Source organism: Mauremys reevesii, linkage group 10 (assembly GCF_016161935.1).
Source record: "Mauremys reevesii isolate NIE-2019 linkage group 10, ASM1616193v1, whole genome shotgun sequence".
NCBI lineage: Eukaryota > Metazoa > Chordata > Testudines > Geoemydidae > Mauremys > Mauremys reevesii.
Window position 1 is genome coordinate 19666487 of NC_052632.1, and position 24175 is coordinate 19690661.

The 24175-nt window shown below is 45.0% G+C and overlaps 1 protein-coding gene across 11 annotated transcripts in view; it reads left to right on the forward strand.

The window, feature by feature from the left end:
* SHC4 (SHC adaptor protein 4) overlaps positions 1 to 24175 on the forward strand; it is a 65552-nt gene that overhangs the window by 2465 nt on the left and 38912 nt on the right. For 3 of the 11 annotated variants that reach the window (XM_039490711.1, XM_039490708.1, XM_039490713.1), the window contains exon 2: positions 11748 to 11894. The exons of 2 other annotated variants lie outside the window; for them this stretch is intronic. In XM_039490711.1, coding sequence (XP_039346645.1) covers positions 11877 to 11894 — 18 coding nt within the window. In that variant the 5' untranslated portion in view covers positions 11748 to 11876. Of the gene's footprint in view, positions 1 to 4701; positions 4829 to 9122; positions 11895 to 12437; positions 12457 to 23418; positions 24096 to 24175 lie in introns of those variants that run through there. 6 more of the 11 variants (XM_039490712.1, XM_039490709.1, XM_039490707.1 and 3 more) reach the window with 6 other exon arrangements.

The window sequence follows — 24175 nt, forward strand, 5'->3', positions numbered from 1 at the left end:
TACATATGGAACTCTCCCTTAGTAAAGTGGTTCTAGTGTTTGTGAACAGGGTTAATTTGACAGCAGTACTGTCATATCCGCAGAAGGGGCATATACAGTGCAAACTTTACTCACAATGTGCCTTGTCCATAGGCCTCAACTTGGGCCCACTAGGATGCTTCAATACTTGGCTTCTCTCTCTCTCCAAGTGACTATTAAAAGTGCTGCTTAATGTGAACACATTTTCCCTTTTTGAACTGAAGTGAACTTGACTCATTTCACACTGGCTGGCGAGCAACCTTCGGATTTTAGGGCTGATCTACACTGAAAACTTACATCAGCATCGCTACAGCTCTGAGATGTGAGAAATCCACACTGCTGAGAGACGACGATATACTAACCTAACCCCAGGTATAGACAGCGCTAGGTCAATGGAAGAATTCTTCCACCAATCTAGCTACTGCCTCTCAGGGAGGTGGATGATCTGCAGCGAGAGGAGAAATCCTCCAATTGCCGTAGTGAGTGTCTACATGGAAGCGCCACAGATGAGCCACTGTAGCTTTTTAAGTATAGAGATAGGCATAGCCAAAGGCTATATCTACACCACCACTTATGTCGATATAACTTACGTTGCGCAAGCGTGTGAATAAACCACCCCCCTGAGCAAGGTAAGTTACACCAACCTCAGGGGAGTGGGTGGACAGCGCTATGTCGGTGGGAGTGCTTCTCCTGCTGCCGCCGCTCGTTACATTCAGTAAATCACAGAAGAGCTCTCTCTTCTCGGCCTAGAGCAGCTACACAAGAGAGTTTACCGTGGCGCAGCTGCAAGCTGTCTAGTGTAGCCATCAGCTTAGGCTTTTAGGTTACAGCTGCTGACTAGGGCTGGATTGAACTAGTGCTCATAGGTGAATGTCTCCATCTCACTGCTGTTTCATTGCAGCTCTGTCCTACCGGACTATTTGTCAGTCTTTTTCCTAAAATGAAAAGGAGAACACCTGGTCTTAAGTGAAGGGTTGGTTTGGGAGGGCAGGAAATGTGGCTGCGAGGCCAGAAGGATTAGAAACTCTCCTTCAGTTCCAGCTTTGCCTAACTCAGCTCACCAAAGCCTCATGCGTGCACCCTCCACCAGCAGTGTCTGCTTTGCAAATCATTTCACCTTTAGCAACTGGCTTCAGTCACATTCTACATTTCCAATCTAAATAATCCTAGTTCTTGCAATCTCCTCCTATGACTACTCCACTACACTTCTAACAATCTCTGTTGCCCACTCTCAAACTTCTCAGTTTCAACTATATTTCTAGAGAATATATCATTTTCAGTTGGCTTATGGTGAGGGGAACCAAACTAGATGCAGATTAAAATGTCAAAAGTGCCCAAGTGTCATTTTCAAAAGAGACACAGGCTTTTGAAAATTTGACTTACAATCACTGCTGACTGACCGTGTGTCTTCAGCCCATGTGATCAGTCCCTTGGCTGTATGAAATCGGAAACTTAACCGACACTTATACAGTACAGCAAAAACAGCAAGGAGTCCTTGTGGCTCCTTAGAGACTAACATTTATTTGGGAATAAGCTTTCATGGGCTATAACCCACTTCATCAGATGCATGGAGTGAAAAAAAGTAGGTAGGTATAAATATACAGCACATGAACAAATGGGAGTTGCCTTGCCAAGTGGGGGGTGGGGTCAGTGTTAAGGAGGCCAGTTCAGTTAGGGTGGATGTGGTCCATTCTCAACAGTTGCCAAGAAGGGGTGAATATCAACAGGGGGAAAGCACAATTGGCTTTTTACTGAATTGCAATGATGGAAAAATACATGGAACCAATATCAAACAGTTGAAAGAATATTTTATGTATATATGGGGTGGGGGGGGGGGAGAACTTCCACTCTCCTGAAGCCATACCTGTAAGGTAAGCTGCAATAGAAATAAAACCGCAGTGGGTTAAACCTTTCAATAACTAGATTTGAAAAAGAGTTGCGGGCACACATTATAAGAAACAGACTCCATTGAATTGAAACTCCATCAGTGCTCGGGGGGAAATGTTGTGAATTTTAATAAATTGCTAGTTACAAAGTAAATAAAGATTTCGGCTATCATTCTATAGCAGAATTCTGTGGTATTTTGTCCTAAGTCAGTGGTTAGACCCCTGGGGATCTACAGGTTTCCAAAGGGATCCACACCTGCATTCAACATTTCTTAGGAATCTGAAAATGAAAAAAATGTTGAAGACTGCTGTTAACCATGCCATATCAGTGAGGAAGCAGAAGTGTTTAGGTTTTCCCCTGCATTGAGACAGCTGTCTCACACGCCCCATGACTGTATTAACTCTGCTTTTGCTATATGCAGCCAAGATAAAAAGTCCTCAGGGTTTGCCTGTTTCACTCAAGCTGCTAATTCATGTCTCCTCATTAACTAATCCCTTCACGTTATTCCCTCACATTCACCAGGTTTTAATGCACATTTCCAAAAATTTAAAACTGTCTTGTTAGACGCTGCACTCTAGCAGAAATACAGGATATTTGTGCATTGATTACAAGACATGTGTAATGCTGCTTTTAACCTTCTCCTGGTGCATGTGAGAATATAACCACTGCTTACATGTGCTTTGCATTCACAAGTCGATGAATGTGATTGTAGTGAGTGTGTGGGTGAGACAGAGAATTAATATGAGAAAATGCATGCGACAGGAAACATCCGCTGCAGTTTAAGCTGTCTTGGGGAAGAGGTCAATAAACCCTATTCAGTCTGAGTGCTTCTGTCCATGTTAGTACAAACATGTACCGCTGGTGCAGAGACTACATAGAGACATGATGTTTGGCCAGCTGAGGAGGATAGAAGTAATATTTTCACTATCTGCTCTACTAACATTTGGATGGCCAGATCTACATTCCAAATGATCTTATCCCCCTGAAAGTAGCACCCTCCAAAGGGCACTTCTGGGACTGTCATAACATATGCCACTCCAGATGGGCACTTCAATTGAAAATCTTCCCTACATAACACGCCTTAGAGATGTAACTTGGCACTATATTGTTTCCCACTTTCCAGCCTCTTGACAGGACTATGAAGAGGGGTTTGTGGGCAGATAAGTAATGCAGGTCACATTAATGCCTGCCCATTTCCACCTGTGTATAAAATGCAATTTTTATATAGCTAGTGTTACATTAACTGAAATTCTTCACTGGGTGTCCTTCACCCTCTGCTATAAGACTAGCTTGCTAGAATGCTAACCCTAAAGGGACCAATCTAACTATCCTTGCCTGCCCCCAAGGCTGCTGGAGATAAGGTGTAATGTTCCAAGCACAGTGTTGGTAGTCCCCAGAAGAGCTGATAGTACTGAAATGTTGTAGAGGTGTTATGTTTGCTCTTGTAAAGAAATGTGCTGTGCACGATAGATTTAAGCAATGGAACCCACAGCTCCTTGATGAAATGGAAGTAAGTAGTTTAAAGTTGAAAACATTGGATGCACATTTATGAATTGGAGCCGCTGCAGATGACTCTAGCCAGGATAGGATTACAACGGCTATCTATTGTTGTGCATCAGAGCATAGGTGGATCATCAGCAAAAGCCATTAGGATCTTCTTTCATAGCATAACACAGAATATCTCTTGGCAATTTTACACCACCTTGGCACAGTATCAAAGGCAGGATAACAGTGTAGAAGAAACATTGATCTAGCCAATAAGAACATAAGAATGGCCATACTGGGTCAGATCAAAGGTCCACCTAGCCCCAGAGGGAATGAATAGAACAGGTAATCATCAAGTGATCCATCCCGTCGCCCATTCCTAGCTTCTGGCAAACAGAGGCTAGGGACACCATTCCTGTCCATCCTGGCTAATAGCCATTGATGGACCTATGCTCCATGAACTTATCTAGTTCTTTTTTGAACTCTGTTATAGTCTTGGCTGTCACAATATCCTCTGGCAAGGAGTTCCATAGGTTGACTGTGTGTTGTGTGGAAAAATACTTCCTTTTGTTTGTTTTAAACCTGCTGCCTATTAATTTCATTTGGTGACCCCTAGTTCTTGTGTTATGAGAAGGAGTAAATAACACTTTATGTTCTTAAGGCGGAGTTTCTGTTCTTCGTAGGCACATTTCCTCTAGTGAAACTGCAATATGCACATACATTTAGCTGGGTTCTGGTTCAATGAGTTTACAGTATTATAATACAGACAGCGCAGGAATCTGTTACAAAACCGCCACAGGCAATCCAAGCTGAATACCTAGACTACAAGGATGTTCTTATTGCCTGAGAAAATGAGTCCTGATAGAGGCTTCAGGAAATATGCACCACTTCATTAAAGCAGACCCCAGCCAAGAAAATTGGAAAATTGTATTGTCCTCTGTTTCCGAGCAAGGGTTTGGCTTCCTCCCAGCAGGCCTCAGGAACTGGAGTGCAATGAGCTGCAGCATCATGCCATAACCTCCCTGTGACATGAACAGAGGAGACCAATGTGAACCAGAGTGGTGTGCGAGAGACACAGCCTCCTTTTATACTTTAAACAAGACTGCAGGCTCCATTTCTCCAATGCTAAAAGGCCCTTTGTGCTCCCTGGTGGTCAGAGGCTGACCGCCCGCTAGTTTGAAACTGCAGCCTTGCCTTGAGAAGAAAGCTCTTTAACTGAAACACACAATGTTGTTTTTCCTCCCACAAGGGCTAATGTTTCTTTTCCTGCTGCAGTTTTGTTCTGGCTCTTGCTACCAAACTTCTATTTCTTCTTGTGCCTGCAAACAGGTCTTTTTGACAATTCCATTGTGCTCTGGAGCTCTGTGGCTCTGAGAAGTGGTCAGCTATTATACCTCCTACATACACCTTAATCCCACTCAATGGTGCCACCAGCTAGGTAAGTGCTGGTTAATGCTGCTTCCTTTCTCTAGCACCACAGGGGGGAGGGGAAATCAGACTTTCAAAGTCTTGTCATGTATGACTCAGGCATTATTAGGAGGCTCGGCCTTCAGGGAAATGGCCCCTATGTCACGGCCCCTATGTCAACAAACACGTTTTGCTGAGATGCTGATGTTTGTGTTCCATGTATCAGGGTTAGGAGTGGGGGGAGGGGGTTGGACAATTTCATCATAACCCCCTCCTTCTGGAGCGTGTCACCTTATGTAATATTCTACCAGCACAAAAGTCTTAGGGGGCCGGTCCATATCCCTGGCCCCCTGAAAGAAAGTCTGTGCGTCATTGCTCCCCAGGAGTTGGGGGGGGGGGGAGTGTGCATGTGTGTGTAAGATACAGGCGATGCTAAAGCTCAGCAGGTCTCCCTCTTGGATTTTTCAATTTCTGCAGGACTAGAACCATCGGCATTGGCGGGAAGGTGCATGCAACTGGCCCTCGTATTTCAGTTAGCTGTTTACAGACTCTGTGCATTGCCACCAGCCCCTCCCTCTTGTTTTGCTACCTTGCTCCCATGTAATCTCTGAAACAGGATTCACAGTAATCTCTGAAACAGGATTCACAGGAATCCTACCTCATTTGTGTCAGGAGGGGATGTGCACACTTGTGAGCTGTCTACACTAATTTCCCATTGCTGCTGACGTTGGTTCAGCTCCATCGGTGTTAACAAGGTTGGGAGCTGTCGTAGGATGAGTCACCAGTGTTTTTATTGCCAGCCATGTAAAATGGTGCTCAGGCTAGATCTGACTGAAGTGACCTGCCTACATTAGGGTTCATGTTACTAATCCCAGTGCAAGTGAATTGGTTTTAGCAGCGGTGAGGAAGGTTTAGAGTCTGTTTCTAGTGTATGCAAGGCCTGAACGCAGTCTGCCCAGCTCTCATTCCCTCTCCTGCTTACTCTGAGCCCTGCCTTGCTTGGCGAGCCCTCTGGCCTGAATCCCTCTCCAACCTCATCCATTCCAACCCCCTCATTCACTATCCCACCCTTTCTCTTGCTGATGTGCCTCAGCGCCCCACCCCTACTAGAAATATCTGAGCACTTTCAAAACAGAAGTAACAATTGTCTCTCTTCCTCTTGTATTCGCCAGGAGGCCAGTACGGAGAACTTGGCACTGGGGTTATGTGGTGATGGTGACATGTTGCTAAGCAGACAGGCTGCTGTGTTTTGTACCCGTGCGAGCTATTTCTGTGGCTGTGGCTTCATTCTAGATGGAGCGAGCTGCAATAATTATGCCTGCCCTGGGCTGTATGTGATTGCATGGGGTGCAATCTCGAGGTCAGCTGCAGGTGGAACTGGGCATCTCTTGCTACTATGGCTCATTAGCCATCTGGTAGCACTGAGGAAGCCAAAAGGACCCACGGGACTGAGTCTGTCCTGTAAATATTTGTGATGCTAGTGCCCAAAGAGCCCAACTGGGATTAGAGCCCTGCTGCGTGAAAGAGTGCTCAGGCACAGAAAAGAGACCATCCCTGTCCCAAAGGGCTGGCTATTTAGATTGCAAACAGGGGCCCTGATCTCCACTGAGGCCTCTATGTGCATAAAAATAACAGAGGTGGTCAGGGAGCCCTGCGGCTCCTCCCCCAACCCTTTCCAGACCAGTGGCCATGAGAAGGGGGAGCCCCAGATACCAATGTAGGATAACTGCCTTGGATGGCAGGTAGCTGTCTGTGCATAGGGGGCTTGGCCATAACACATATGCAGCTTAGGATGGAACATTACCATCTAGACTGGATTTGAACTGATGACCTTGCAGGGAAAGCCTCCATGGCTCTTTCCCAAGCTCCTGTAGAAACCCTTTGCACAGTGGCTGATAAATGCAGAAAGTCCCTGGGGTTTTTTTTCCGTACCCGATTGGCTCTGTGATGTCTGATCCTGCCCAGTACAATCAGATCCAACCGGATGAAATGCATCTTGGATCAGTGCATTGCACTCGAGATTTGGGGCTCTCGCAAAGCTTTCCTGCCCGAGAACTGTACCATTAAGATCAATCTGACTTTGGTGTCTGCCCTCTGGTGGCTGCTGGCAGGGTCTCTGAGCTGTACTGTAAGTTTGTGTTCTGTTACCCTGCCATTGATTACGATGGGCTTTTTTTCTTAATAGGCCTGTTTCCATGCTTGTTCTGCAGCTTGGCAGGGAGAGGCTAAGCAAGGTCAGGCTGATGACTGAGCTAAACCAACCAGCAGACTCTTGCATACCTCATCTTGTCTGCTCTTCCTACCCAACTGACATCGCAGAGAGGGCTGGACTCAGGCAAGGCAGGCATGTAGACACGCTATGACACAGGGGCCCACCTTGGTTCTGCTCCCACATTGTGGCGTGGCCTCCTAGCAGCAGCAGCAGCGTGACACTCCTCCCAGGAGCAGTAGGTTGGATCTGTTGGCTGGGCGGGTAGAGCCCATTGCACTCAGTGCCTAAAGAGGTCTTCAAAAAATGTGTGTGTGTGTGGGGGGGGGAGCTCTTCACCCACCCACCCCCTTCCCAGGCCTCCTGCTGCAGAAAGGCCAGGAGGAGCAGAGAACCCATCCCCTTGCTTGCAGGAGGGGGGAGGAGATGAGGAGGTGGAGCTGCCCTGCACTGCTGGACTCCTGTGAGAACAGCTTCAGCTCCCAAGGGGAGGGGGAAGGAGCTCTGCCTGCCTCCTCCAGCAATTCTGGTTGTCTGCTCTACCTCAGGAGGTGGGGAAGTGGAGAATACCCCCCCAGGCAGGGCTGAAACGTGCAGCCCTCAGCCATCTGGCTGGGCTGGAAGTGCAGAAATGTTGTTTGTTCTATCTGTGACCATTTGCAACTAGGCACTCTTCACACACTGGTTGGGCATTTCTCTTCCTGCCAAAATCAGAGTCCTCTACTGAGGTGATGTGGCAGACTCCCTCCTGCCCCCGCCCGAGCAGAGCGTCTTGGCGTTAACACCTCATAGAAGTGCATGGGGCCATTCCCAGCTCTGAGCTATTGTTTCAGGCTCTCTGCAGACTCAGGCAGGCATCATGGCAGCAGCTGTGCCTGGGTATTGTTTACCAGGTTTTCTTTGCTATCATGAGGGCTAGACTCTTTTGACTCCAGGAGCTGGGACTCAGGCGTGTCGTGTCTGTGCATTAATCCAGCCCAGTCTGCTACTGTCTGTGGATGGAAAGTATGTGACATCCCATGGAAAAGGCAGTTTTCAGAAGCTGTTAGAAAGTGATATGCCTTAGTGTATGATAAGCCAATGAGAGTTTATTCTGCTGGTGTAATGGGCCTATCTTGGCATTTTATTGGTTGGGTGACTGTGCAGTCCTTTGATAGTGTGGACCAACACAGCAGCCCCTCCCAGCTCATGCAGTTAATGAAAACTCAACAGATCAGAACCATAGTGTTAATCTCTGTAGCTCCATTTACATCAATGGAGTTACACCGACTTACACCTGCTGAGGATCTGTCCTATAAGATCTTCATTTTCATTTTGCAAATGCTTCTAAAAACTGGAGTGACCAGTGATGCAAACACAGTCACTGCATCACTTGGTCGGAGTCCTAAAATAGTGTCTAAAGCAAAGAACTGAGAGGACAGATACTAATGCTATAAGAGTTTCTTTGTGCAAAGTGTACAATACATATCAGCACTCCTCATTTGTCAGCACCAAAAGGTAGAAAGGGCTTAGAAGCCTTTATTAAATATAATTCTTCATGAGGAGTTAGACATTGTTTTAACTGGCAGTTTGGCTTGGTTTTGTCAGAGTTTGGTTTCAAAACGAATGACGACTGCTCCTGAAACGGGTTGATTTAAATGAAGCAGTTGTCCCCTGGAGCCAGTATTGCTCCAGTACTAGAATACAGCTCTTTAATTTTACTCTCAACAGGGCCGCCCCGGGGCCCCCAGAGCAAGTGAAGGACTCTGCTCCAGGGGCCCTGAAAAACTGCTGGGCCCGGGGTCTGGGGCAAATTGCCCCTCTTGCCCCCCCCCACCCCCCGGGCGGCCCTGCCTCTCAATCTACTATCCGGATTAACACTAGATGCCGTGAGACATGTGTAACCTGATGGCATCATTGACTTATCTCTTTTCAGTAACCCGTACGTAGTTAGTTCACTCCTGCTGTTGTATTCAAGAGGATCAGCTAGGAATCCAGTTCTCCTTAAGAGGGTACTCGTGGTTTATACAAATACACAGGAGAGAAGAATCAGGCTCAATATCATCATCTTAAAATTAATTTAATATTGAAAACTTTAAAAAATTGAGTTCTAACTGCATTATTCTCAAACCCTTTGAGTGTGAGGGTATGTCCACACAGCACACTAGGCCTGGGCTCTGACTCAGGTCTGAGCCCAAACCCTACTTCCATCTGCACACAAATCAATCTGACCAGGGTCCTAACACCCTGCTAGCAAGGTGGGTCAGAACCGAGTCCTGCAGTGACTTGGGGCCATTTTGCAATTTTTCAGTGTGGACAAGGTTTACAATGAAGAAGCTTGGACACTCAGCACTAGGCTTCAAACCACAGAGTCCACAAGCCCAGGTCTCTCAGTGTAGACACAGCCTGGGAGGGCTCAGCTGGGCAAATCTCTGCTCTTGGGCTTTTAATCATGGATATCAAGAGTGGTGCTGAGGCCCATATAAATGTTTTCAAGAGAGGTAGGAATTTGAAACAGGTTTGACAATATCTATTTATAAAGCTATGTGGTTTCTGTGAAGTAGCATTAGATGGTCCTGTTCTTATCCTATACAGTGATATTGGAGCTAGTATTTTAATGCATAAGATGTTTATCCATCATGATTGTATTACCATTGGTGAGTTTCAGTGTAAGCAGGTTTGAAGTGGAATAAAAATTCCACCCCTCTAATAGCAGAAATCTGTGTGTTTGGGGTAGTGACAGCAGGGGAGTCACCACAATACTTAATGAAATGTGAATGCCATCCTTTCTGAAGTTGAAATAATATCTGGATGCAGGTATTGCTTGAATACAACTGCACCATACATAAGTAAACACAAATGTTTCTATGAATTATGTGCTCATTATTTCAGCAATTTGAGGAAAGATTACATTTTGCTTTATGCCATTACCTTTTCAGATTCTGGCTTCCTGTGTGCTTAGGCTTTTGCAGTTTTCATCATGTCTTTAGAGTAAATTTGATAGGCACAGGATGTTGCAATAAATCGGATATTGAACCAACAGTCAATTAAAAAAAAAAAAGAAGAACTCAGTTTCTAGGAAAGATGCATCACATCTTCCCACAGGAATCGTACCATATGTCCTAATATCAGTGGAACAATAGATTCAATTATTGGCTTCTGATGGTGCCTTGCAGACATAATAGCAAAATAGAATTTTTGCTATGTTCTGAGCAAAAATTGTATTAGACCTATGGATATTGTAACTACTGATGTGTTTGTCCATTCATTACAGGCACATTAAAAGTGTTCCCCCCCGCTTTCCCAAAGTCATTTTTTTCATGGCTACTCCTTTAGTGTATTTATGGTGTATGAGTCACCAGGCTTTCTTCTGATTGGATGAAAATTAAACACCCCTGGGACTGTCAGTCAGTTATAGCCATTCTCAGCTTCATTCACAGATTTATTAGCTTGCACACAGAGAAATTCATTCAGAAAACTTCATTCACAAAAACGGCAACACACTCTTCAGAATTTTGAACAGAAAAATTCTGCTTAACCTGGCTTTTAAGGAAAAGCTAGAAATGACTTAAGGGCTGACAAAGAAGCTGCACAAAGATGATGATGATGATGAGTCTGGAGATTTGAAGTAAAATTGTGCTGGACCATAGGAATATTGAGCGTATTTCTAGATTGCGATGCTGAATGATTTTAAAGACAAGAATTAGCAGGATTTGTATTAAGAACTGCTGACTACATTCAGAGAATTATTTTGCATGTTTTTTAAAATCATATTGTGTGAATAAAGAATGTGCAAATTGCAGAGCCATGATTTTTCTTTCCAGTGGGGCAGCTGAATACAAAATGCTAAGAACAGGGCTTGTAAGGTATCTCTTTGGGTTCTTGCTAATCTAAAGATGCTTTTGAGATTCTAGCTATCTTGTATTGCTTTCTGTGGAATATTTTTTCTAGTCTTTACTGCAGCTAGAAATTCACCGTTAATGATGCAGGCTATAACAGTGAGTGTTCAAAGCTGAGAATGATTTAGAGGCTTGCTTGCTTGTGGCAGAAGTGATTTTAGATATGGATAGCATCTCTTCAGATTAAACTGCTGTAGTATTGTTATACCTGTGTGTATGTTTCCTTTAGCATTACTTACAGATGACCATGCAGACTTAAGCTATGTTCATTATGAAAAATAAGCCACGTGTGAAGCAGTCAACAAAGAATATCCAATTGGCATCTGTTTTTTAAAATGGTTTGACTTGCTTAATTTCCATGTCATTTCACTACAAGAAGAAAGCCAATTTATGCAACAGTATCCAGTTACAGAACTTCCAAGGCTATGAGAGAACGCAGTCAGCACAGTCTCAGTGGACACGTACTGTATGTAGGACTATTTAGACACCCAGGAATGCTCAACAGGGCTAAATACAGTCGCTTTAGGGATGATTTTATAACATCATTAGAGGAAGGTACACAAAGTAGTTCTTTAAATATCAAAGGTGCCTCTTCATCTTCTCATTCCTCCACACCTCATTTACCAATTGAGGATGTCACCTTGGGGACGCAGGACAGCTCCACCACTTTGTGCACTTTGATACCCCGAATGGCTAATATTAAATTATCCAATCCATCTAATCTGCCTGGTTTTAAAAACTTCTGTCTGGGGACAAAAGAGGTGCCAAGAATTAAACTCACAGAGTGTGTTACAGTTCCAAGCAGCCCAGCCTCACCAGAAATCAGTTTAATCAGCTGCCTGCCTACTTCTTATCCACGGCAGGACCCGGACAAACTCGATGTCAATACAAAATCTCAAGATGACTGCATCTTGCTGGGCTTTGAGTCTGCCCCTCTAAGCAAACAGGACAAACCTCCGGTGCAGAGCGGAGAGGACATTGTGAAGACTGGCATGACCTACTGTGTACGAGTAAGTAGCGTCTCACAGATTTTCCACTAAAAAAACAAATAATCAAATTGTGTGGGCTTGTGCAACATAACCTTCCTTTCCCCACTTCTTCAATAGGTACCGAAAATCACTGTATACTGCATGTTCCCTGTTTTCTGAGGCCTTGTATAAGTGACGTGTTGATTATACCAAGGGGAATTAAAGTACATAAATAATCCAAAGCAATAACATAACATTAGTCTCCAAAAGCATTTGTCTGAAGGTTTATTATAATAAACACTTCCTAAGCAGATTAACTGATTTGAAATAAGAATAAGGAAGTGCATGTTTGAGGGAGCTGAACGCTAAATAATGTCTTTATCCCCTTTACAGCAATCCTGCTGCACAAAATCTCAAATGGGTCGTAATGCTGTCATGTTGCTGTAGGTGTCTAATAGTTGCTGAGAATCCTGCTGCAAACTGTAGTTCTTTTGCATCATCTCTCCTGGAAATACTGCGGGTGTTTGCTTTCACGCAGCATGTTTTACAGTCCTAAATTGGCATTTGCAACGCGGCTGATTTTCTGGTAGTACCAGTGCATGAGGTAACCCCTTTTATCTGTTTAGAAGCTGTCTATTTATGGAGGATATCTCTCTTGCCCCAATATCTTTCTTTTTCAGTGCTGCGCTGGCACTGTTACATTTTTGTGTCTCCATTTTTCACTCTCTGGTGGGAAGGAAACCTTCCTGCATGAATGCTCCCTGCAAACTGTATTTTCTGCTTCCCTCCCCCACGGCACATGCATCAGTTCTTGTTCTTCTCTCCCAGTGTAGACTTTACAATTGTTACCTTAATTCTTGCACTGTGAAAAGAACTGACAATTGCTTCCCGTTCTTCTCTCTGGATCTTTGACCCTGACCTTTTAATTTCTTAAGGTTCGTCTCCTGTCTAATAGCTTTCCAGAATGGAAGACCGTCTACATTAGGCACAGAGAAAGCTTATGCTATGGGAAAATTACAGCAAAAATGTTTAAGTTCCTTCAGGAGTAGTGCCTAAGAGGCTGGGCAAAGCCATGGCTCTGTACTTTGGTTTGACATGATTTGTGCTTTACAAATTGGTGATTCCTTATAGCCCTATTATCCTGTAGGTGCTTACAAATTGTTTAATAATTTGTTCCAATATCTTTCTAGGTATCAAAGTTAGGCTGACCAGTCTGTAATTCCCCTGGTCCTTGTTGTTGCCCTTTTTAAAAATAGATACTATATTTACCCTTCTCCAGTCCTCTAGACCTCACCCATCCTCAATGAGTTCTCAAAGATAATGGCTAACGGTTCCGAGATTGCTTCAAATAGTTCCTTAAGCACTCTGGGACGAAGATATCTAACTTCTCTAAATATTCTTGAACTTGTTCTTTCCCTATTTCAGCTTGAGTTCCTTCTCTCTTGTTTCTGCATCTTGCACTTGCATCTGAAGAAGTGGGTATTCACCCACGAAAGCTCATGCTGCAGAACGTCTGTTAGTCTATAAGGTGCCACAGGATTCTTTGTTGCTTTTACAGATCCAGACTAACACGGCTACCCCTCTGATACTTCTCTCTTGTTGTTCATGTTGAACGTGAACAAGAAGCAAGAAGAAAAGGTAGAAAAGAGAACAAAGGATGGTCAGAGGAAAGAGGAATGCAAGGTTAAAAAGGCACTATCCCTTCTGTTGCCTACCAGATTAAATATATTTTTTAAACAATCTCTCTCAAACCGAGTATATTTCATGAGCGAATCTTTAAGTGGAGCTCTCTCAAGGGAAGGCTTCCTCTGGCCCATGTGCAGCTACTGTCATTGCCACAATCAGAAACGGCTGTCCATTGTCCTGTACCAAACCATGATCCTTCTCTTTATAATTAACTGTAAGCCCCAGAGCTGAAAGGTCACATGTCCCCTCTGATGTCCTGAAGAGCCCACTTGGAGCAATAGATAACAAGTTTTCCTGGTTATATCAGTGACCAGTTTTGAATGAATTCCTTAGCTTGTTATGATCTCAGCATGATGAGCTTGAATGCACAGCTCTAACTCATGTGAGTAGCCAAACTCCAGTGGGCCTGCTCATGTGACGAATGGCTGCAGGATCAAACCCTATAGTTCAGCGTGGCAAAATACAGGACAGCATGGGCAAGAGATGAAAGAGAATCTGGCCAGAAGCCAGGAGACAATACCAGGTTTTTTTCTTTTGAATTTCAAAAATTTCATTTTTGGAGGAATTCTGAAATTTTGTTGCAATTCAGCCTGAAAACAAATTTCCAAGTGTCAGAATTTCCTGTGAACTAGAAATTCCAAGTTTCGACTAGCTCTAGCATCTGGTACAGGCCACTCACAAACCCTGGATACCACAGGTATAGCAATTTCCTTGTTTCTGTGTTCCAAAATACATTTGGTACTTGATCTTTTACAGAGTATAGAAGGAAATGTATTTACATATCCTTTTTTCTCATGTACTGCCTAGTTGGTGTCTTCCTATAGAAAGACTGAGTAGCTAGACAGCATGAACTGTCTATATGTTGTTTGCCAATAGAATGTGAGGGACTGTCGGTATTCATTATAATCAGACTGAGGACTGCACAATGAGCTACTGTACCATACTTGCTATTCTCAATTTGATAATTACTGTGGACAAGGCTTGCCAAGCAGTGATTATAACTTATGCACAACAGTCTCAAAGCCAGGCTGGCTATACGTTCTATTCACAACAGGGATACAGACGGATGAAAATAGTATCTTTCCTTAACACCATCCAACACCTAATGGCCCAATCCATAGAGGTTGGTAGGGATCATTTTGCTGACTTCCATGGTCATTGGATCAGGCCATAAAACAGTACTTTAACAGTACTGAAACAGCACAGTCTCTAAATCAATAGTATGAACAGTCTGCAAAATCTTGCATGATTTTGTTAAGCACATTTCTGTAACAAATCTTATTTACTGGAGTCCCCTATTAAAAATATGGAAGGGGAAATGATTGTCAGATAATTTAGAATTTAATATTCTATAATGTACTAATATCCTGTAGCTTACATTTTTTCACAGCACTCTTGAAGGATCTGAGAACTTTACCAACATAAGTGCTATTCATCTGACAGCTGTTGGGTAACCTCTATGAAATGAGTTGGGGGTCTCTTGAGTAAGGCGGTTTGCAAGGCAGGAAGTGAGGAATACCATGTCCACTTTGAGGTTTTTCCTGAGAGATCATGCACAGGAGCTTTTCTACCCTACTCCATTTCATGGCGGATAGGTCCATCTATTAGTCAAGATGGTCAGGGATATAACCCCTTGCTCTGGGTGTCCTTAAACTTCTGACTGCCAGAAGCTGGGACTGGACAACAGGGGATGAATCACTCGGGAATTGCCCTGTTCTGTTAATTCCCTCTGAAGCATCTGGCACCTGCCACTATCAGAAGACAGGATACTGGGCTAGATGGACCATCGGTCTGACCCAGTATGGCTGTTCTCATGTTGCCCTGTGCAATCCTGCCTTTACTCGCAGGTAATTTGTCTTACTGAAATCTGCATGAGAAAACTAATGAGAGGATCCAGGTTGTATTATCCAGGTTATATTAGGGGAGCCTGGGGGCAGGGTTTGGTGTATTTTGAATTAAATCCTAGCCAACTTTATAGATGTTCCATACAACATTTTCTTGTATTATTTTAAAAATAATCAAATTGGCTCCCTACAAAACTGTCCCAACCTGGGGATGAGTTCCCATGAAGTATGGGGGAGCACTACCAACTGCTGCCCCCCCCCAAAAAAACCTAAACAAAAATTCAACACTGCCAAACATTGTAAATTGAGGATATTTTAGTTCTAGATCTTCTTAAAACTCATTCTCTCATTTTGTTTCTGTTACAGTAGTAGCTGAGACTGGGGGCCCCATGGGGCAAGGCACAGGATAGACCGTTTCCCTGCCCCAAAGAGCTCACATGCTAGAGCCCCAGTCCTGCAAAGATTTAAACACCTGCACACCTTTCCATATCTGAGTAGTTCCATTGGCCTCAGCGGGGGACTACTCAGGTGTGTAATATTATGCAGAGTCTTCAGTCTTGGCAGGTTTGAGGCCAAGGTAGGCAAAGGGTGTGAGAAAGGAAAGAGTGGCCATGCTCGCTTGGCAGAGGGGGATTTGAGATTAAATGATTTGCCAAAGATCACACAGTGAATCTGTAGCAGAGCCAGGAACTGTGCTCAGATCACGTGGCTTGGTGAAAACTGATAAACCCATAACGCTCTAGTAATGTAAATGCCAGGATCTGGCTAGAAGCCAGAAAATAACGGGTCACATGCAGTTTTAGTAGCAGCAATGTTTTTATTATGCCTGCAGAGTCTCATGCAGCTAACGCTCTGGTTTTTGAGGCTTTTTGGAGATGGAGTCCCAAGAACCTAGCTTGAGTCACTCAGAAATAGGATGGACACAAATATGTTTGGCATTTTGCCAACCCTACCCCCAAAATAAATAAAGAAATGAAAAATCCAAGACTCTCCTGGGAAGTAGATTAACTTCAGTGACTCACTGCTTCTCAGCCTCATCTATGATTCATGAACCAGGATGTATTTTTAGCTCTCTTGCTGTGACAGGCATAGCACTAGGTGCAAGTATTTTATTATAATATCCATGGCAGAATGAATAAGAACACAGGTGTTTTGTTGAACCACTCCTGTGGGTCAAAAGCTTGCAGGAGCATTGGGTGAAAGGAGCAGGCAGCAGTTGTTGTAACCGCTGACTTAGCAATTCCCATGAATCGTGCTCCTGTATATCCTGTCAATAACGGCCTGGCCCAGTGGCTTATCAATTGTGGTTAGTCCTTTGTTTCAGTATTCTTCTCCCTACACGAGTAGAAGGGTGATGGGAACATGGCAGACACAGGTTCATCAGCCCCTCTGAGGAAGGGAATGACCCAGGGCAACTAACAGCAATTTCTCTGCGATGGCTTGTAAAAGATGGTGTGTGCATTACTGAATGCTGGGCAGTCCTGCTGTTTGATAGCCCTGGGGATTAAATTCCTCTTTCCACAGTACAGATTCAGCCTGGGCAGCGGTAGCGCAAACTTCCTTGATGCTGTGGTCATGTGTTTCACCCTGATTGGGAGGTACCACTGCTAGCGACGAGTGGCAGGCGAGTAACACAAACTCTGTACATGGTCTCTGCTGCGACAGCCAAGAAGAGATGGATAGCCAATGGACAGAAGTCCAGCAAATAGCCATCAGTCGTTACCAACTTTAACTCCTCAGTGACCACATTTAAATCGGTACCCAGGCTCTTTATTGTAGCCAGTGGTTTCTAACAGAAAATGGTGCCACTTAAGCCTTTTCCTCATCTGAAGCTGGTAGCTCAAAGTAGGGCTGAGCTTTGAAAGAAGCTGGTTAGGGCTAGAGCTTGCAAGGGTGCCCAGTGCAGCCAGTTGGAAAATGCATTTGAAATTCCTCACAGGTGTGGGGTATTTGGGTTTTTGGTCAAAAAATGAAAAGAAAAAAAACCAAGGGAGTTTTGAATGAAAAGATGAAAAATTGCAACAAAAAATGACTTTTTTTCTTGGGTAAATTTCCATTTAGTGAAAGCCATTTTTCATCCCAAAATGTTTTTGGATTAAAGGATTTTGACTAGCTCTAGTGCTGAGAACCACCTGCTTCCATTTGGGTTCCATACTAGTTTATATGGCTTCTTATTCTGCCCTCAGTACCAGAATATCAGTGCACCTGCCAGTAGTGTATGAAGCAACCTGACTAACATCTGTCACATGTGGTTCATTCTTTCTCTCTCTCATCCTCTCCCTAGGGGGAGAATTGTGTATGTAGTGCAGTGTTTTGTTTGCTCTGTTGGGTTTTGTTTGGGGCTGGAAGGTGTTCAGAGCTTTGCAGGAGGAACTCGGCACCGTGCAGGTTGGTGAACAGGCAGTTAATGAACTTCTGGAGGAACTGAGAACCTGGGGCAGAACTGAAAGGTTCAGCTGGTCATTAGCAGCCTGATGTGGTGGTTGCTAATGACATTATAAACCAGAAAACTGAAAGAAGAAGAAAGAAAGAACAAAACCAAACCTCAAACCACCACCTTTCTGCATTGACGAAAATAGAATTTTGATCTGTGTTGCTCTGGCTACAGAGTGTTGTTGACAGTACCTGCCCCTTTCTAACAGTTAGACCAGAAGTTCTCAGACTTTTGTACTGGTGATCCCCCTCCCAAAGCAAGCCTCTGGGGGTGACCCCCCCCTTATATATTAAAAACACCTTTTTATATATTTAACACCATTATAAAGGCTGGAGGTGAAGCAGGGTTTGGGATGGAGGCTGACAGCTCATGACCCCCCATGTAATAACCTTGTGACCCCCGAGGGGTCCCGACCCCAGTTTGAGAACCCCTGAGTTAGACCAATACATAAACCAACAGGAAGGCAGTGCGCTCACTGGTTTAATCAGACTTGGTACAGTGGCTACTGAAGCTTGTTATTTATGGCCATCGCTTTGTGACAGTTTCCTTAGTCTTTGGCTCCACTAAGAGTTCAGAGGCGCGTTATTAAAAAAAACCCAACAGTTGTATGAAGAAGCTTACCCCAGCTACACATGAGCTGTAGAGATCAGAGTTTGTTCAAGCGCACTGGGGATGGGGACCCTGCGATTGGAGCACCTCCGTGTGGTACAGTCTTGTGAGTCCCAAACACAGGGCACCATTGCCCAGAAAGGGGAGGAAGAGGCAGGGGTGGGAAACTCAGGAACTTTTTCTACTTCAAAAGCTTCTTGTTAGAGCACTGCTGGGTACAGAAGTATTGGAGTCAGAGTAGGATTGTTGGCGTGCTCTTTTGCAGTCAGTACAAATGTTTATGATGCTTCCTTTCCCCACACAGCCACATTACATTTATAGTGAATTGAACTTAAGGTCAGTACTGAAACTCATATACATTGGATACAAAGCTATTTGGTGGCAGCACAATACAGTCCTGTTTTTATTAAAAGCACAGAGTGCCAATTCCTGGCTAGTTGGATCTGAAACTGACCTAAGAGTGAGTAACCTCTGTTAACTAATACGTAAAATTGTAAAGCTTCAGCTGAATGGTTTAATTTGAAGCGCGGCATTTTGCTCCCTGTCTCACTTGTTTAGGTTAATCACTGCAGTCATTCAAACTAGTACTGGAAGTATTAGTTGTGTTAAGGAAAGGAAAGGCTGGAGACTTGGAGCTGTAGTTGAAGGGGTCGTCAAAGTCCTATTCACATAACCTATGTTGCTGCATCCTGGCACCTCCTCCCACACGACCTTTCCTCCTGCTTTTCATTGACTCTGCATCATACCATTGTAACTAGAAGGGAAAAGGTTTAATCTTTAACTCCCCCAGGTCAGTTACACAGGAATTGTTCCCAAATCAGCTTCTGCATAAGGATGTCTAGTCCCCGCTATCCAGGAATACCCTCCCCCACCCAATATAGGGAGTCATGGGATTATTCTCACACCCCTACCTGCTGGAAGAGTTGTTGGCCTCTCCTTTAGCGAGGAACAATCCTCCCTAGCACATACTATCCAATCCTGTCCCTCAGACCTGAAAGCGGGACTACCGGGTATGTGCCTGACCCTGCCACATTGAACCTTGGGCAAGGCCCCCCAGGCCCGCCCCACCCCCCCCCCAGGGTTTTGGGGGGAGGGGGGTGGGGTGCCTCACTCGCGCCGGGCCCCCGGCAAAAAGTGCCCAGCGGCCGGCAGGAGCGCCGCCCGGCTCCGCGGGCCCGCCGGGCGGGGTCTCCGGGCCCGGGGAGGGCGGCCGCTGGCGCCCGCCGGGGGGGCCGCGACCTGCCGCAAGTGCAGTCCCGTTCGGCGGGCGTGCGGCGGTGGCGGCTCCGCGTTGGACCCCCACGCGGGCGGCCCTGAAGACCGCGGGGGGCCCCCCCGCGCCCGACTACGCCCAAGACCGGCGCGCGCTCGCGGCGGGGTCCGCGCGGGCGTAATTCGCGCGGGGGCCGCGGCGGGGGGGCGGGCCGGGCGCGGTCCCAGAATGAGAAAAGGGCCCCCGCCGAAGACCCCGGGCCCCCGGAATCCTCTGGGCAGCCCTGCATTGAACTCAATGGGAGCTTTACTATTGACCTCAGCGGGCTCAGGATCGAGCCCTAATTGCTGAACTCATGTTCTTAGCCTAGGGCTCAAGTTTAATTATGGTGCTTTTCCTTGGGCAGAGTATTTCTGTAGTCAGGACAGTACGTTATCTGCATTCCCTGCTGTTCATGCTCTGTGCAGTACCCTTGATCCAGCCTTGATTCTCTCCACTGCTTTCCTTTGGCCTTTGAGTGTCCGTGACAAGTACCTCCTTATACAGCTTTAGAAATCAAGAATCAAGCTATTATTGGCATATTCAGATGTTACATCAGCTGTTTAGCTCATACAAATAACTGGCCCTCATACTTGTATCCCTTATTACAACAACCTGGAGTATGCTAATTACTCTGGCCTATTCCATTTACATTTGTATACTTAGCCAATTATTGTGGCATTAAAACACCTTCCAAATTTAGACTTAAACCATCTTGCAGTTGGAATTTCCTTTCCATTCATCCTGCAGGGGAAAAATAGCATGGGTAGCTTGCTAGAAATATCTATATTACGAATAATTTAAAGTGCTTTGTGTTGTTTGGGAAGAGGGGGTTGAAAAAGTGTTTCTTGCTTTTCAGCTGGACCGTGGTAAGGTGTATAGTAGCTCTGAGTTCTTGTGGTAGAGACCACAGTCCCCATGGGCCCCTGAGAAAGGCCTGTCTCCTCAGCAAATGCCCTCACCCTGGCAGTAGATGGTTTGATTGTTTTTGAGGAGTGGAGCTGTCAACAGTATTGAGGTCCTGGACAGTGAAGTGGCCTTTTAAGTATCCTAGGTCATGACCATTTATAGCATGGAAATAAGGACCAAGACATCAAATTACACTGAACCTGTATAGAAAACAGTGTTAAGAGACCAGTGCTCTCGGTAACCTATGAAGCTGTGTGGGTCTGCTGCAGCATTCTTCAGTAGCTACAGTTTTCTCAGGGCTGATGCTTTCAAACTTAAATAAATTGCATTGCCAGCATTATCATTAATAAGTGATCATCAGCAAGGAGGGGATGTGGTCTCTTAGCCAATTGGAGATGGCAGGACGTGACTCTGGGAATGCTGCTTTATTCAAGACCTGGGTCAACAAGATCTTGCACATTGTCCTGACAATTTGTGGAACTATGACTTTGACAATGTGTGGCCTCACCATGGTGGCAAACTCTTCAAGCATAACCACTCTACCTTGCTAGGGTTTAACCTCTGCCAGCCCTTCGTCACCTGGCTGCTGATCTCAGCCAGTCACCGAGGAACTGGGGGAAAGCACATTTCCAAGATTTAACTTGAATTGGTGTAGAAGTGGCACATTTCATTGTAATTTCTAAAGGTGCTCCTGCCCCAGGCTGTTGTTGAAGTAGGCATCCTTCCTTCTAGCTAACCCTGCTGGGATTTTAACTACTTTCTTAACCCAGGAGCATTGGTGTTGAAAGTTTCATATGCAAAAGTGTATTATAACATGGGAAAGAATATATAGAATATTATAACTTGTACTACAAGGTATTTTATTACACCACTAGGGTTAGGATGTTATACTCATAAGGGCTTGATCCCACTCCTTCTGACTCCTGAAACACTTACACCAGATGCTAGGCTGGCTAATCCCATGCCTATGCCACATTTTAAAATAAAAAGGGGGAAGCCAGGAGAATGCTGGCCTGTGCAAACCCTTCAGCAGTCTCAGACTCCAACCAAACTCTTTCTGTACCCAAGGTGACTATTTCATGGAGCCAGTGCTTCCACCTCCACTTCCAAACTGAGTCAGTCAGTCATTCTTCACTTCAGATTTAACTCAGGTGATTTGCACCTGGGTTTAGCCTAGTCTGGGTCTGAGCTGCCACAATGCAAAGCCCTACCAGGGTTACTCCGTCCTTCCGACTGCTGCACTCCTGTGAGAGTATCACTAGGCCTTCTGAGGACATATTCCAAGGTTCCCTGTGGTACAGTAAGCTGAGTGGCTCAATTATTCTTTCCCATTGAATTGTGGGAGAATTTTCCCATCCCTCTGGGCACATGAAGGGAATTGTGGGAAGGCAGTTGATGACTACTGACACTCAAGTGAGTGAACCTGCATCCTCACTGCAAAGTGGTTACCAGCCTGAGCGAAAGCAGAACCTGGACTCTAGCCCACTCCCCCATCCATGCCAGCTAGCCCAGTTTGCAAGCACCAGTAAACTCAGGTGAGAGGGTTTTGTTGGGGGTGGGGGGTGGCACATGGGTAAGACCCCAGCCCTACCTATGTACTTGGGTGGCTAGCCCATCCCACTGCTCATGCCATGGCAACTACACTTCTATTAGTAGTGCATTACTCAATCAGCGCTCATGTGGGTATGTCTACCTGTACTAGAAGTGACACCTCCAGCTCCAGTGTAGACAGACCCTAAATCAAAGGCATCACACTTTTTATTTTCTAGGGCAGCCTCTTTTGCATTATTTAGCAGGGGTTCCAGTCTCCTTTAAGTCCCTTTTTGATTGCTCCACAGGTCTCTTCTTCAGCACAAGTTCCTGAATACTGGGGCACAGCCTTCCATTTCCCTCCCATTCACTTTGATCAGCTTCTCCCATTCTCTTTGGCCAGCTTCTCCTGGACCCTGCTGCTATCTTCTTTCTACACTTTTCCCTGCTCTTTTCCCCCTGAGATTTGGAGATTCAGCCTTTATTGATTGTGTATCTTCAGGTCACTCATGGACAGTAAACAAATCAGGGAACTGAGGAAGTTGCCATATTAATGCATTTCCTCCACCCAGGTTTTAAGTGAGGAGTCATCTTTTGTGAATAAGATCAGCTCCAGTCAGGGTAATTTATTGCAAAAACCTAGTATTGATTTTTTTCATCTTTGCTTAGAGTAGCTTCCCACGCATCTGTTCAGGATGCAAGGGTGAACTTACTCAACATCATATGATCTCAGCATATGACTCACTCCCTCCTCTGAATCTTTCATTTCATCCAGGGTAGCAGAGTGTCGCCAGCCAGCTCACTGAATTTTTCTGTTCCTAAGAGAAAATGGAGTTTAAAATCTGTGCATGTAAACACTTTTACAATGCTTTTCTGAGCAGCACGCTTAGCTACTCCCTGCGTGAGAGATAACTAATGAGAAGGGAACACAAGATTCTCCATAAATTATGCAATGTATAACTCAGATTTTTATCTCTTTAATTTTTAAATCACAGCCCTACAGGACAAAAGAACACAGTTTCCAACAGCAGAAATACCACTTTGTACAGTTAAACAGAACAAAACACGGGTACCCTAAAAATATTTCTGTAACAGTAATTTCAGAAATCCTTAGGCTAGTTTCAGCTGTAGCTTCTGTGAGAATATTCCATAATCTCCTTACCATAGTTCTTTTTATTCACCAAACAGAGGCTTTAATTCAGGAAAAGACAGTCGTGGCTAACTCACCGGAAGAACTTGCATCTGTACTGTATTTGCGGTTTTTTGGGTTTTTTTTTATTCCCTGCTGCTGCCTGATTGCATACTTATGGTTCCAAATGAGGGGTGTGGTTGACCGGTCAGTTTGTAACTCTGGTGTTTAGAACTCTGAGGTTCTACTGTACATGTTTTGGAGTGAAGTAATATCAGTCGGTGGCTTTGACTTATATATTGTACTGAGATAGAAATATCCATAGGTTCATATGTAACCACCAAAGGGAGCCCTAGGCTAACACATCCTGAGATTCCACTTTGGTTCTGACTGACACCGTTCTTTGTTTCACGCCCACCCCTGTACAAAGCCCAGGTGAATGAGCGTTGTTGCAGGAAATCAAGTGTGTACTGTAGATTGGAGGGACAGAATTCATCCACTGATTCCGGGGCAGGCTGGTGCTCTATGATACAGTCCCTCCACACATGCTGCTGTGGACTGGAATAGTAGCCACTGCTCTACCAACCCCCTATACAAGGGTTGCCAGACACTGAAACTGCACAGGTATGGATCCAAAGGCCCTTCCTCTTGCACCCATCAATACTTCCCTCCATGCGCGCCTATTTGGAGTGACATGCAGTTGCCCCCCTCTCTGGACACTCTGCAGGATGCTCCTAAGGCATATGGCCCTTCTGCTAATGCATAAATGTCACCACTGCCTCTTACACGTCCCTCATGGTCCAATGGTAAACCTAGTGGACTGGCACAAACTGAAACAAGATAACCAATGGTAAGTAGGGTCGGGGAGAGGGAGGTGGTTAGATTTTTGTGTGTGTTAATTGCCCTGCCTCCTTTTAACGTTACGTTGTT